The 12745-nt window shown below is 44.5% G+C and overlaps 1 protein-coding gene across 1 annotated transcript in view; it reads right to left on the bottom strand.

Moving 5' to 3' along the window:
• Positions 1–12745, bottom strand: part of HYDIN (HYDIN axonemal central pair apparatus protein) — a 375249-nt gene that overhangs the window by 147776 nt on the left and 214728 nt on the right. Inside the window, exons 22-23 of the mRNA XM_057314225.1 lie at positions 9148–9291; positions 3672–3985 (exon numbers count right to left, since the gene is read on the bottom strand). Of these exons, the coding sequence (XP_057170208.1) occupies positions 3672–3985; positions 9148–9291 (458 nt within the window). The remainder of the gene's footprint in view (positions 1–3671; positions 3986–9147; positions 9292–12745) is intronic.

Genomic DNA, 12745 nt, shown 5'->3' with positions numbered 1-12745 from the left:
TCTTCCTAACGGTAAGGCTTAGGAGAACTGTGATTGGAAAAGAAAGGTTAGTGTTGGTATACCTGATAAAAGTGACCTTTAGCCAATGAGCACCCATGTTTTTCTGACTGACTGCAGATGAAAGCCTGTGTGAAAGGCAAGTGGCATCTTTGTTTCTAATCAAGATGACATTTATACCTTGAACCTTTCCATTTGACAGGTGCCAAGAAGCCGACAGAAAAGAATCTTTAATCAGTGATGAAATGATTCTCCCTCGCCACAGATACCCAGGGCGTGGGGAGGAGTTACGAATTAGAAAATACCCTTTAAGGACCTACTCTGTGCTCCTACTCTGTGCTGGGCTCTGGGATCCAGAGGTGACAGGACAGATGAGCTCCCTGGCCTCAAGGGAGGTTGGACACTAAGCCATAATTACAAGTGCGATGTGTCCCGAAGGAGATGGGCTACCAGGGCCTATGACAGGGGAGTCAGGTAGGGAAGGGTCTCCAGATGGCTTCCCGTTGGGGGTACACTGGGGCTGACACTTGACAAGGGAGCAGGGGCTGGTGAGGTGGGGCGCGGGAAGAGCTTCCAGCCGAGAGCGCGGGCTTAGACAGGAACGGCACTGGACGGGAGAGGGGCCGGCATGGTGAGGGCAGAGTGAAGTGAGAGGAAACTGGGGAGGAACACAGGAACAGCCCACGCTGAGCCTTACTGAGCACAGTAGGTATTTTGTACTTTATTCTGAGAAGCATGGGTGCTCGTTGAAGGCTGAAAACCAGGGCAGTGACCTGTTCATCACTTGGGTACCTGGGTGGATGATGGAGCCCAGCTGGGGGCATTCAAAACGGTCCAGGCAAAAGAGGATGGTGACTGGAACTAAGATAATCACCATGGAAATGGGAATGAGGGGGTTTTAGAAGGCAGAAGAGGTAGCATGTGGTGATGGATTTGCTGTGTGAGGTCAGGGACAGGAAGGAATCTGGATGCCTCTCAGGACAATGCTGTCATTCTTGGGGACAGGGGGCCCTGGCGGAGAGGCAGGGAGGGGGCTGGGGAACAGCCTGAGTTTGGCATGGGCCATGTTGGACATGAGTCACCTGAGAAACATCCAAGAGGAGATGTCAAGGAGGAGATGCCCTTGGGACTCAGCAGAGGGTCTAAGTGGAGACAGTCGGAAGCTGCAGCAGCAGGCTCTAACTACCACTGCAAGACGAGCACAGGCCTAGGAGGAGGAAGCCCCGTGTCCCACACACAGCGCACCTGTTCCTGGCCCAGGGCTGAGAAGGAGTGGAAGGTCAAGGGGATAAGCAGGAAAGCAGGAGAGTGCAGTGTTATTCAAAGCAAGAAAGGCAGGTGTTTCGGAAGGAGGGGTTGGGTAGCCATGTTGAATGAGGCTGAGTTATCTTTTTGAAGAAAAAAAAGAAAAAAAGTGGACTTTGTTGTCTCTTGATTACAAATCTCCCCTACTGTTTTCAAGAGCCTAAACTCCTTATCCCAGGCACCAGGCCTCTCACACATCACTGCAATCTACACCCCAGACCTCTCCCTGGCTTCCCCCCGGCCACTGCAGCCTTGCTGACGGGCCCTCTGCGACACTGGTAGAGGCGTCCTTGCCCTTACAGCATTCATTCTCCCATAGGTCAGCTCTTGTCTGGAGATCTGCCCCACTCCCACCCCATTCAGTCCATGGGGTTCTGAGGTCACCACGGCAGCCCTTGGTGTGGGGCAGGTGGCCTGGCCAACGCTGATCAGTGCTTCACCCTCCACTGAGCCACTGATTTGCAGAGCGGACAGGAAATGTGACTGAGTTGGTCTGATAAGAGTGAATCTCCAGAGAGTTCTGGTACAAAGGCTAATGTTCCTTTCTGGGAACTCAGATCTGCAAGGATACAGCCCCAGGAGTGCTGGCAGCCATGTGGGAACCATGGGAGAAAAGCTGACCTGAAAACTTGGCTGACACACAAGAGAGAGCAGAGCTGAGAGATGGGGCCCCCGGCTCTGGTGACACTGTTTGAGCCTCGCTTTGAGCTGGGCCGGAAGCCAGACTGAATCTGGACTTTCGAGGTGTAGGAGCCAGTGAATGTCCTTTCCTTTCCGTTTTTGTTTGGGGTCAGGTTTCCTGTCACTTGTGACAGAATGGAATCCATGAATCCTAACTAATATAAACATGCTATTCCTGTTAGGTAGAGTGTTTCCTCATTGCTCCGCCGGAGACATTGAACTGTGCTGTTCAGGGCAGCCTTCTTGGATTCTTCTGGGCTGTCATGCCTGCTCTGTCCTTCCTCAGAGCCTGGTGTTATCACATGTTCCCTTTGCTTCCCCAGGAGCCTTGGGCCATGTCTTACTCACTTTTATATCCCTGACGCCTCACACATTGTCTGATGTATAAGAGTCACTTATCGAATGTTTTCTGAATGACTCTGAATGAATGAGTGAATGAGTGAACAAATGAATTATAAGCAGAAGTTAGAAACCGAGCTATAGGAAGATCGTGAAGAGAGGGGGGGAAATGGTTAAATAAATGCTTAAATCGATGACAAATTAAGTGCATCATTTTCAGTATTGTCCAAGTACATTTTCAAAATGTCATTATTTTAATTATGGAAATGGCCTCTCAAAAATGAAAAATAAACTAAGCATGTCCCTTGCTCCCGGATAGAATACACTCGTGTAGCTATGTTACATCAAAATAACTTCACAGAATCTGGTATTCAAAGCTCATTTGGTCAGGCTGGCTGATTTCATCCCAAACCTAAACAGTCCTTGGCACCTAATGAGCAGGCTCTGCCGTTCAGGCCCCGGCCCGGCTTCAGTGCTAGGCTGGGTCATCATTAGATGTCTTCGGAAGACATCCAGAGCAAGCCGTGGTTACCGTGGTAACAAGCAAGGGAAGGGAAAAGCTGGCTGTCATCTACAAGATGAGGGTTGCATTCGGGAAGTACCGACGAGCCGAGGAAACAACATGAGCCTTCCCTGGTCAGAGTGGTTACCGGACATTCAGGTGCTGCATGAACACAGAGCTGGCCAAACACCCAGGAAGGAGATACACAGAAGCCCATTTGTCCCGGTTGCCAGTGAGGCTTTGGACTCCCAAGAAAATGTTCCTAAGGCCCGAAACGGGCTGCTTACGTTGGCTTTAGCTTTTAATTGAACAGAGATACTTCTAAAGCCAAATATTGTGAAGACAGCTTTCCTCTTTCGGTACTCACCACCTCCCACTACTTTGTGCATATATATGTGTCTGCATGCACGTGTGTGTGTGTGTGTGTGTGTGTGTGTGTGTGTGTGTGTGTGTCTGTATGGGGTAGACTGAAACCCCCTGAAATTTGCAGAGCATGGAGCTCAGTGCAGCACATACTCAATGTATTGTAATCCTCAACTTGTGCTTTGGTTTTATTAGTGACAAATTTCTAATGATCCAACCACTCGATTCAAAATTAAAGCAGGCTTATGGATCTTGTGCTGCTAATCTGGGAGTAATTGGGGCTTTCAAAGATGCTTTATCTGCTTTTCCTGTTTGAAAAGCTAGGATGAACCATGATTTGAGGCCCTTTGTTCTTTCTGTCAATAATTAGCTGTCAGAACTGAAACGTGGAAGACCAGTGCACAGAATTCAGGAAACCCAGTGCGAAGCCCAAAGGAGAGGAACACGACCAGAAGAGCTCTGCGGGGCTGCTAGGCAGGGGTACCTTATCTGATTTTCCTCGTTGTCCACCAGGAAGAACCAGCGGAACTTCACCACCAAGGGGCTGCAGTTGGTGATTGTTACGTATCGGATCACCTCGGTGTCATTCAGGATACAGCCAAAATCCAGCTCCATGGTCTCAAAGCTGAGGTTGGGGTAGTTCACTTCTCCACGCAGGTGTAGGCTGTCTACCTGAGGGTGCTCCATGTACTTGATCGCTAGAATGTCTTCTGCCACCCAGTTGTTCAAATCATTTCTGTAGGAAGGGTCAAATTTGACCAGCAAGTTTTTTTCTCCATCAATCTCCAGTTTAATAGGCTACAAAAAAGACAATGGCGAATCACTAACCTTTGTTCTATGCATTTCCAACCTGTTCCATGAAACAGGACAACCAAAGTGATTTGTATGTATTTATGGACATACACACATGCAGATGCACACATAGATGCACACAGATTAGCATGAAATACATACATATCCACACTTCTTTGGTCCATAATTATATATTCACACATGCATAATTAAATAGCTAGTATATCTAAATCTATATAGGTTCTATACCATATCAACAACTATAGGTATTTTATATACACAAAGGCACACACACATGTATTTTATTAGTTGAAAATGAAAGCAAGGAAAATCTGGACAGGACTCATTTGAAGGAAGGGATTTTGTAATAGTCGTGAAGTTACAAGGATTGAGGAGTTGCAAAAGTTGAAAATCTGCAATGAATAACTATTATAAAATACTCTTAACTGAAAATAAATTAGATTGTAAAATGCTCTTCCTAGACAAATGGGAAAAATCCGTTGCTTAAGAAATTTTTAAAAGGTGTTCTAAAGCCCTAGGGGAGGGGCTCTGGAGCGGGTGACCCAGAAAGGGATGGATTAGGCAATTTAATTTCTTTTCTCATGTCTGCAATCCTAACTCTTTAGTGCAGTGTTAGCTACTTTCTGCTGTTTTCTATTCAACTTAAAATGACACTCGGAAGCTTGACAGAGTTTGTTCAGTAGATTGTGTTTATCCTTTTCTCTCTTAGATTCAAATCCCCATGTGTTCCTTGACACCAAGGCCACTGGAATACCTTACATACAAAGCCTAGCTACCAGTTGGCTTTTTCGGGAATTGCTCAATTCCCACAGTTAATCTGCAGGAAAGGCGCCTCCTGCTTTTGCAGAAAGTGCCCCGGGCCAGTCAGGAGGTGAGTGGGCAGGAAGGAGTGTTTTACAGAGCTCTTGCCTCTCCACGGAGTTTTCGGGTTCAGGTATTTCCCTGTGCACCTCAGTGTGACATGATGAGATGGCTACCGTGGATAAAGCCCGTCACCTGACTCGAGAATTAGAGAGAGGGTAGTGACTCTTCAGTCAGCTAATCCCATCTGAGAGCATGGCCGGCCACTTGTGCAGGTGGCCGGGGCATAATTTAGAAGCGTTCTTGCAGATGGCGCCATGTCCAGCACTTGGAATTGCGACGCCTGCTCTTTCAGTATCTTCGAAGATTGTCTGAGATGCTTTCCCCCCTTTGTTGTTTTGTAGAAATGATACACAATTGCAGAAGTTTGCAATATATGTAAAAGCACGAAGAGGAGAAAGGAGAAACTCATCCACAATGTCACCACATATTATTTCTCAGAGTTAACATTTTTTGAACATTAGTCCAGACAGAATGGATGGATGAATATGATTTTACAAAAATGAAATTAGACGAATTTATTTTTTAAAATGTTTGAGCTTTTTCTCAAAAAAACCACCTGAAACAAATATTCTTACACAAGAGATATTAATCCTAAAATCATTGACTTTGGAGCCAGACTGCCTGGGTCCAAATCTGGCCTCTGCCAGTTACCAGGTCTATGAATTTGAGCAAAGTGGCTTAGCCTTCCTAAACCTCAGCTTCTCCATCTGTGAAAGAGGGGTAATAACAGTCCCTACTTCTTTTTAAGGGGATGAAATGAGTTAATGTTTATGTGATGTGTTCAGAGCAGTGCCTAGCACATGGGTACGTATGGTATATAAATGCCAATTACTCTTATTATCCCTTTGTGATCAAGAAAAAATGAAGTATTGGGGCGCCTGGGTGGCACAGCGGTTAAGCGTCTGCCTTCAGCTCAGGGCGTGATCCCGGCGTTGTGGGATCGAGCCCCACATCAGGCTCCTCCGCTATGAGCCTGCTTCTTCCTCTCCCACTCGCCCTGCTTGTGTTCCCTCTTTCGCTGGCTGTCTCTGTCCTGTCGAATAAATAAATAAGATCTTTAAAAAAAAAAAAAAAAAAAATGAAGTATTAAGCAGTTTCAAATTTAGACAATAGCTTACTGGTGCCCACCTGTAAAAAGGGTGGAATATCAATACACTTATGGTCCCCGCACCTCCCAGTTTTTATTGGCTGTGCAGTGTTACTTTTTAAAAGTAGAGCTTTCAAACATTCTGTTCCCAAGCTGTTACCACCAAAGTCGTGTAGTCTCAGTTCTACAGCTGAACGGGCTCAGTGCTTCCTACCGGTCTTTCCCTTACAGGGTTTTTCAGTGCTGACAGCCTTATTTGGTTCTTCTCCTGAATGGCTGTATTTCATTGGCAAATGGGTTTTTCAACAAAGTTGTCTTAATGCTGTGCTCATTGATTCCTCGCATTCTGAGAGTGTCTGTCTGTTGTCTTTACACTCAAAGGACAGTAGCTGGGCTGCTCTTTCTCTCAAAACTGCAGCCATTGCTCCATTGTCATCTGGCATTAAGTATTATCGTGGAGAAGTCTGTGGTGAGTCTAAACTCTTCCCTTGATGGGTTCCTTCCTTCTGCTTAGAGGCCAAGAATTCTTTAGTTCTCAGTAAGACCAGGAACTTCACTAAGATATGTCTCTCTGTTGAATATTCCATAACGTTCTGTCCCAGGACAAGGTATGACCTTACTTTAAAAAATCTAAACCCCTTAACCAAGCCAACTAGTTCCCCTCCCCTGAAGTAACCAAGATTACAAGTGTCTTGCATATCCTTGTTGGAGATATTGTATGGATATAAAATCATTTTCATATATGTATTTTTAAAAGTTTTATACATATGCTAGCATACTATGCACTCTTATTCTGCAATTTGCTTTTTTCACTGGGAGATCACCCATCAGTGCGTATGGCATTGCCCTGTAGCTGCATTTTATTCTATCATAAAATTCTGCCAATATTGATTTAGCCAATCTCCTGCTGATGGATATTGGCTCCCAACCTTTTGCTCTTATAATCAATGTTGCACTGAACATCCTTGCTGAAGGGTAAATTCAGCTAAAGGGTAAATTCTTAGCAGTAGAATAAGTAGGTCAAAGGGTATGGGCATTTAAAATTTTGATGGCTGCAGCCATATTGTGTTCTGATGTATACCTTCCCCAACATTGTGGGACTGCCTGTTTCCACATACCCTCCCAACACACAGCACTAACCAATTTTTGCTCTTTGCCAATCTGATAGGAAAAAAATGTGTTTCGTGGTAGTTTTAATTTGCATTTCTTCTAACGTGATGAAGGTGGAGCACATTTTCATATGTTTAAGAACTGTTTTATTTTTCCTTCTGTGAACTCTGTTCATTTCCTTTGCCTATTTTCCTATTGGGCTGTAGGTATTTTTCCTGCTGATTTGTAGGAGCTCTTTATTTTTTTAAACTATATGTATGCTTTCATTAAAGTTACACATGCAAATAATATGAAAGGTCAGACTGTGCTACAAGAGTTACTACCAGAAGCAGTAGTTCCTGACCCAACCTGGCATCCTAATAATGCCGAGGCTGCCATGTCTCAATTTGTATCACAGGGCTGGTCCACAGAACAGCTTCCTTAGGCAAAGAGGGGATGATCATACCCCAGACACCAGGCATTATGCTGAAGTGCTGAAACTCACACTAGAAACATTAAATTTCCCCTGACATTTTGATCAATTTCTCTGGGGAGGGGCACTTATCTTTAGGTCTTGGGATAAGAGCCAGCTGCCCATATTTTTTGTGTGGGGTCAGGTGGGACTGCTGTCTAATGTACATGGAATCCCTCTAGTACCAGTGCTTTCCTCACACTTGTTGCCTCTGAGCCTAGGCTACTTAGGCTGAATGATTCCCCCATCTTTGCGGGGTCACTGGAGAATTTTCTAGAATGCAGGTTTTTGTGTCTTTTTGTCAACCCATTCCATCCTCATTCTATCTTCTAGAATTTGTTTAAATCTCTCATTATTTGGTTATACCCATCCTCTTCCCCCCTTTATTTTATTGTTCTGGGCTTCTTTCCTTCTGAACATTTCTACTTTAAACTTAAGGTTTCAGGAGGGACAAGAGAGTGGGTCTGATCTACCACCCAGACTGAGAAAGCTGTTCATGTCTGAATTTCCATTTTGTCATCCATTTGTTCTCCTCTCCTCTGTGAGTTTAGCCTTTGTCTCCACTTAGAACACCCGTAGCTCATCTTCAAGTTTTTTTAAAAGACAGGTCATATCACCTATCACTTCTTTGAAACTGTAGAGAACAACATTTATACTTTCAGTCTTCTTCCTTGGGTAGGTTCCCTGGCAGCAGTTTTTTCTTCTGCCTCTTCTGCCTTTTATTTCTCTATACAAAGATCTAGCTGTTTTTTTGTTTTTGTTTTTTTCCCCCCAGCTCAGACTTAAACGAAACCCACTAAAGAACTGGGGCGGGGGGGGGGGGGGGTTGTGGTGGTGCAGTTTACAGCCACCAGTTGGGCGCTGTCTACAACCCTCTGCAGCTCTGTCCCCTCTCTCCCTGCAAGATCCATCTCCCTGAGTGAGGCTCGCAGCAAATCTTCAGTCACAGGCTCCCTCTTCTGAGATCTCACTATCACTGCCCGCCCTCCCTTCCTCCTTTATACCACTTCTTCATGAGCTGTCTCTCTAGACTGGGAGGCCGAACACAACGGTGTGTGGATCTGGTTTCTCCTTCACCCCTTCCCTACAGCTCTGCAGTGCCATCTACCCCATTGCCCGGCCATTTCCCCTGGCATCCAGTAAAGGATCACAGGGCTGATCTTGTGGGGATGTTTCGAGAATACTGCACCCTCAGTCAGGCTGGTGGCTCAATAAGTTCACAGCCTCCTCCTTCAGGCTGGTTCAGATTTCTTAGTATCTGGAGATGGGCTCCCTGGTCTAGGGACTGGGTTTTGGCTATTTCCTGTGGCCGAAAGTATGGAGCTTTGGTAGATTTGAGAAAGCAGAATTAAAAGATCTCTATTATCATTAGCGGGAAGTCGCTGTTTTCTAAAGATTGCAATGGGCAGGAATGAAGGGTCATCATAACGAGCCAAAGTTCTTACATCATTAATAATATTTGATTGACATTGGAGTTTATGAGATTTAAAAGTTTCTGTATTCTTTCCTCTTTGTTTCTTGAATTCTTTCTCTTTGTCTGGACCGAAATTAGGTAGTACACTGACATTATTCTCTTCCTTTGTCATACACACAACTCTCCTAGGAGCTTGTTAGGACAGCCTTCTGTCAACTTACCTCAGGAGTTAATGGCAGGGGAGATTTATCAGTCTCACAGATAAAGAAGGGTCTGTTTGTTGAAAGTAACACATTCACGGGCAGGGTGGAAATATTCTTCATGACCAAGGGCTGGTAATCAGGTTCCAGGATAGTGTTAGGTTTCTGCAAAAGAGGAAAAAGAGGAAAGTGAGTTCTGGTAAACATAGTAAGCTTTAGCAACCAAAGTCTCATATTCACTGTTAACAGCAGAATTAGCCTTCCCTGCCCCTCCTTGCTGTCTCTTTCTCTGTCTTCCCCCTACCCTTGAACAGATTTAGATAAATCGTTTGGAATTTATAGTGGACTACTGAAAAGTGATCCTACATAAGCCAGAAAACAGAGATTAGATTTCTTACTCTCTTGTTGCCAGGGTAAAAACACCTATAGAGCCAAGCCTCTGGATAGTACTGTTACTATAGTAAGTTTCCAGTATCATAAAACAAAGTCTAATAAATTAGTGAAATCTTGTAGAAGAAGCTGTGCCTCATTATATTGAACAAAATATTTTCCTTATACAACATTTTTTCTATGCTTAAAATTTTCAATTTGTAAAAATTTATACATTTGCAATAATATATTGTTATAGTGACAAACGCTAATAACTATTTCCTGTGCATTTTTCCTGATAACACTGGGATAGTTGATTTAGAAGCATATTTTCACTTTCTTAGATGCATCAAATTTAATTTTTCAACTGGAGAAAGTATCAGAAATGGATCTTTAGCTGAACATTTTTCTCATTCTGATGTCGGAGTCCGTGTTATTTCTTGTGTGCTTTGGAAAGGGGGTCCTTTAATATCAGCAGGAGGCAACCAGACTCCTCAATCTCGGCTTCCAAAGACAGCCTCCTTCCAATCATTCTCGCAACTCTAGCCTGTTTTCACCAGGCCTCATTGTTTTGATTCGCTTTTTCTCCTTGTTCCAATTTCAGTTAAATCCTTCTGATTCTATATTTTGGTCAAACTCTGTCTCTGCTTCTTTGTTCAACACAGTCTTCCTTCTGCTGTGGCTCCTGGCCCCCCGGCTCAGGCTCTGAGGAGCTTGGGGAACCGGCGCCCACGGTGTGTCTGTCAGTCTGGGCTGCTGTAACAAACGCCATAGACTGGCCGGTTTAAACAACAGACATTAGGTCTCAGAGTTCCGGAGGCTGGAAGGGCCAAGACCCAGGTGCCAGCAGATCCCGTGTTTGGCTTTAGATGGCTGTTTTCTGTGTCCTCACATGGCTGAGAGGGCCGTGTCTCTTGTCTCTGTTTCTACTCTTCAGGGCACTAATGCCATTCCTGAGGGCTCTGTCTTCATGACTTAATCACCTCCCAAAGGCTCCACCTCCAACATCATCACATTGGGGATTGGGAGTTCAATATATGAATTTGGGGGGGGGGGGGGGACACACACAAATGCTCAGTCCTTAACAGTTGGCTCAAGCTCCTGCCTCAGCTGTGCTCCACTGGTCCCCTGTGCAGGCCCGGAGTTCCTTCAGGGGTTCAGTCTGGCACTTCCCATGAGATGCCAGGCATGGTCTCCCTCCCTCTGACATGGTAATACAGGTACTGAATTCACCTTGTGTTTGCAGATGATATACTACAGTCTGGGGGAGGGATGAAGCAGCACTTCTGGGCCACACAAAGGCTGTCCACCCAGTGACCTTCCTTCAGGCTGCTGTGTCACTGCAGGAAGCTTTGACGCAAAGAAGCCATACTTGGTTGGTTTTGGCAAGAGGCCATTTAGAGGTCAGCGATGAGAAGGAGTCGATGCACACAGAGCCATTCTATTTTAAAATGACCCCTTCTCTCTGGGTTGTTTGTCTCCCCAAATATCAGGAGACAGGATTTGCTGCTGGACTTCATGAAGCAAGCTGGCTGCTACTTTCAGTTGACCTTTTCAATTCCGCAGAGATGTGGCTTCATCTGTGTGGCTTGTGAATGGTACCATAGCTATAAAGTAGATCATATCTGAGGAAGCGGTTATAGAAAAATTCTTCCCACAGGCAGGGTTGGTATCATTATAGTCTAATGGCCTAAATCAGATCCGCTGCCTCAAGCCCCAAATGAGACAGGACAGATAACTGGGTGTTACGTAATTAAATCTGAACACCAACACCAACAGCCCTCTTGTGCATGCTGGGTAATAAAGTTGCATTTCTTCATCGTCCCTGATGTGGCTTACATTTGAGTGGGAAATAAACAATGAAAAATACAGTAGTTGGACATAATTCACCATTATGATATTTGGGGGGAAGAAAAGAAGGGCAAAAACAAACGAACACAGAGTTGTGATAATTTGTTTTTTAATTCAATATGTTGCTGCCATATTCAAATATTTGCTCTTTTATTCTAGTGATAAACTCAAACAGAGATTTAAACAAGAATTAAAAAAAAACCCAAGGCTTAAGGATATAAAAAGAAGAAAAGGAACTCCACGCACACATTTTTATGAGTGTTTATGGGCTTAGGAAAAAAAATCTAATAAGAAACCAGGCTGCATATTTAACATACACTGTAATGCCTTGCATAAAATATTCAATAAATACTCACTGATTTTTTTCTGAATAACCAAATTGAGAGGAAATACGATGCCACCAAATTTGGTGCAGCTGTTACTAATAAATATCTTTCCTGATTACTTTAAAAGGAAGATTTTAAGATATAGCAATGAAAACGTAATAACTGTAGCAGGAATTCGTGTCACATTAATTTTTATATGTCTCATGGAGCTTGTCACAGTTCGTTGCCCATCCTGTCACTGAAACCCGCATTCTACTTCTTCAGTGTCTATTTTCCCCACCAGCCCATTAAGCCAGGGTTCTGCTGTGTCTTTGCTGCCATATGATGTAAGTGCTCAGAAATTCTCTGCTGGCTTGAAGTGAACTTGTACATCTCACCTCCTCTACTTTTTTTTTTTTTTAAAGATTTATTTATTTATTTGACAGAGATAGAGACAGCCAGTGAGAGAAGGAACACAAGCAGGGGGAGTGGGAGAGGAAGAAGCAGGCTCCTAGCGGAGGAGCCTGATGTGGGGCTCGATCCCATAACGCCCGGGATCACGCCCTGAGCCGAAGGCAGACGCTTAACCGCTGTGCCACCCAGGCGCCCCTCACCTTCTCTACTTGACCATAACTTCCCTTATTCACCTCCTAGCTGAGCACTTTATCCCTGGTGGATACTCAATAGATATTTAATATGAACAAAATATAATGGAATCCACTACCAGAATCAATGGTCTTGAACATTCTCCTGCAAGCCTCCAGGTAACAAAAGGGTTCCTTGTTGATTGCCCCATAATGAGTTAAGCACTGCCAAACTTAGTCCACCTGTATGGCACTGTGTTAGGACTTAGCTTTGATTCTGTATGTCCCACACTATGGAACAACAGCTTCCTTAATACTTAGTGTTCCCAGTTGGCTGTGAAGTTCATCTGGGAGGGACTATTCTCACTGTTATATCCCTAGCTCTCAACACAGTGCCTGGTACCCGGTAGGCCTTGATAAATACTCCATTCGGCAGCTAGTATGACTGTTCCAATGAATAAATCTGACCATGTCACTCCTCTCCCTCCCTACAGCCCTCCAATGGCCAAC

This window comes from Ursus arctos, unplaced genomic scaffold (genome assembly GCF_023065955.2).
Source record: "Ursus arctos isolate Adak ecotype North America unplaced genomic scaffold, UrsArc2.0 scaffold_19, whole genome shotgun sequence".
NCBI lineage: Eukaryota > Metazoa > Chordata > Mammalia > Carnivora > Ursidae > Ursus > Ursus arctos.
This window is presented reverse-complemented; position numbering and strand designations above follow the sequence as displayed.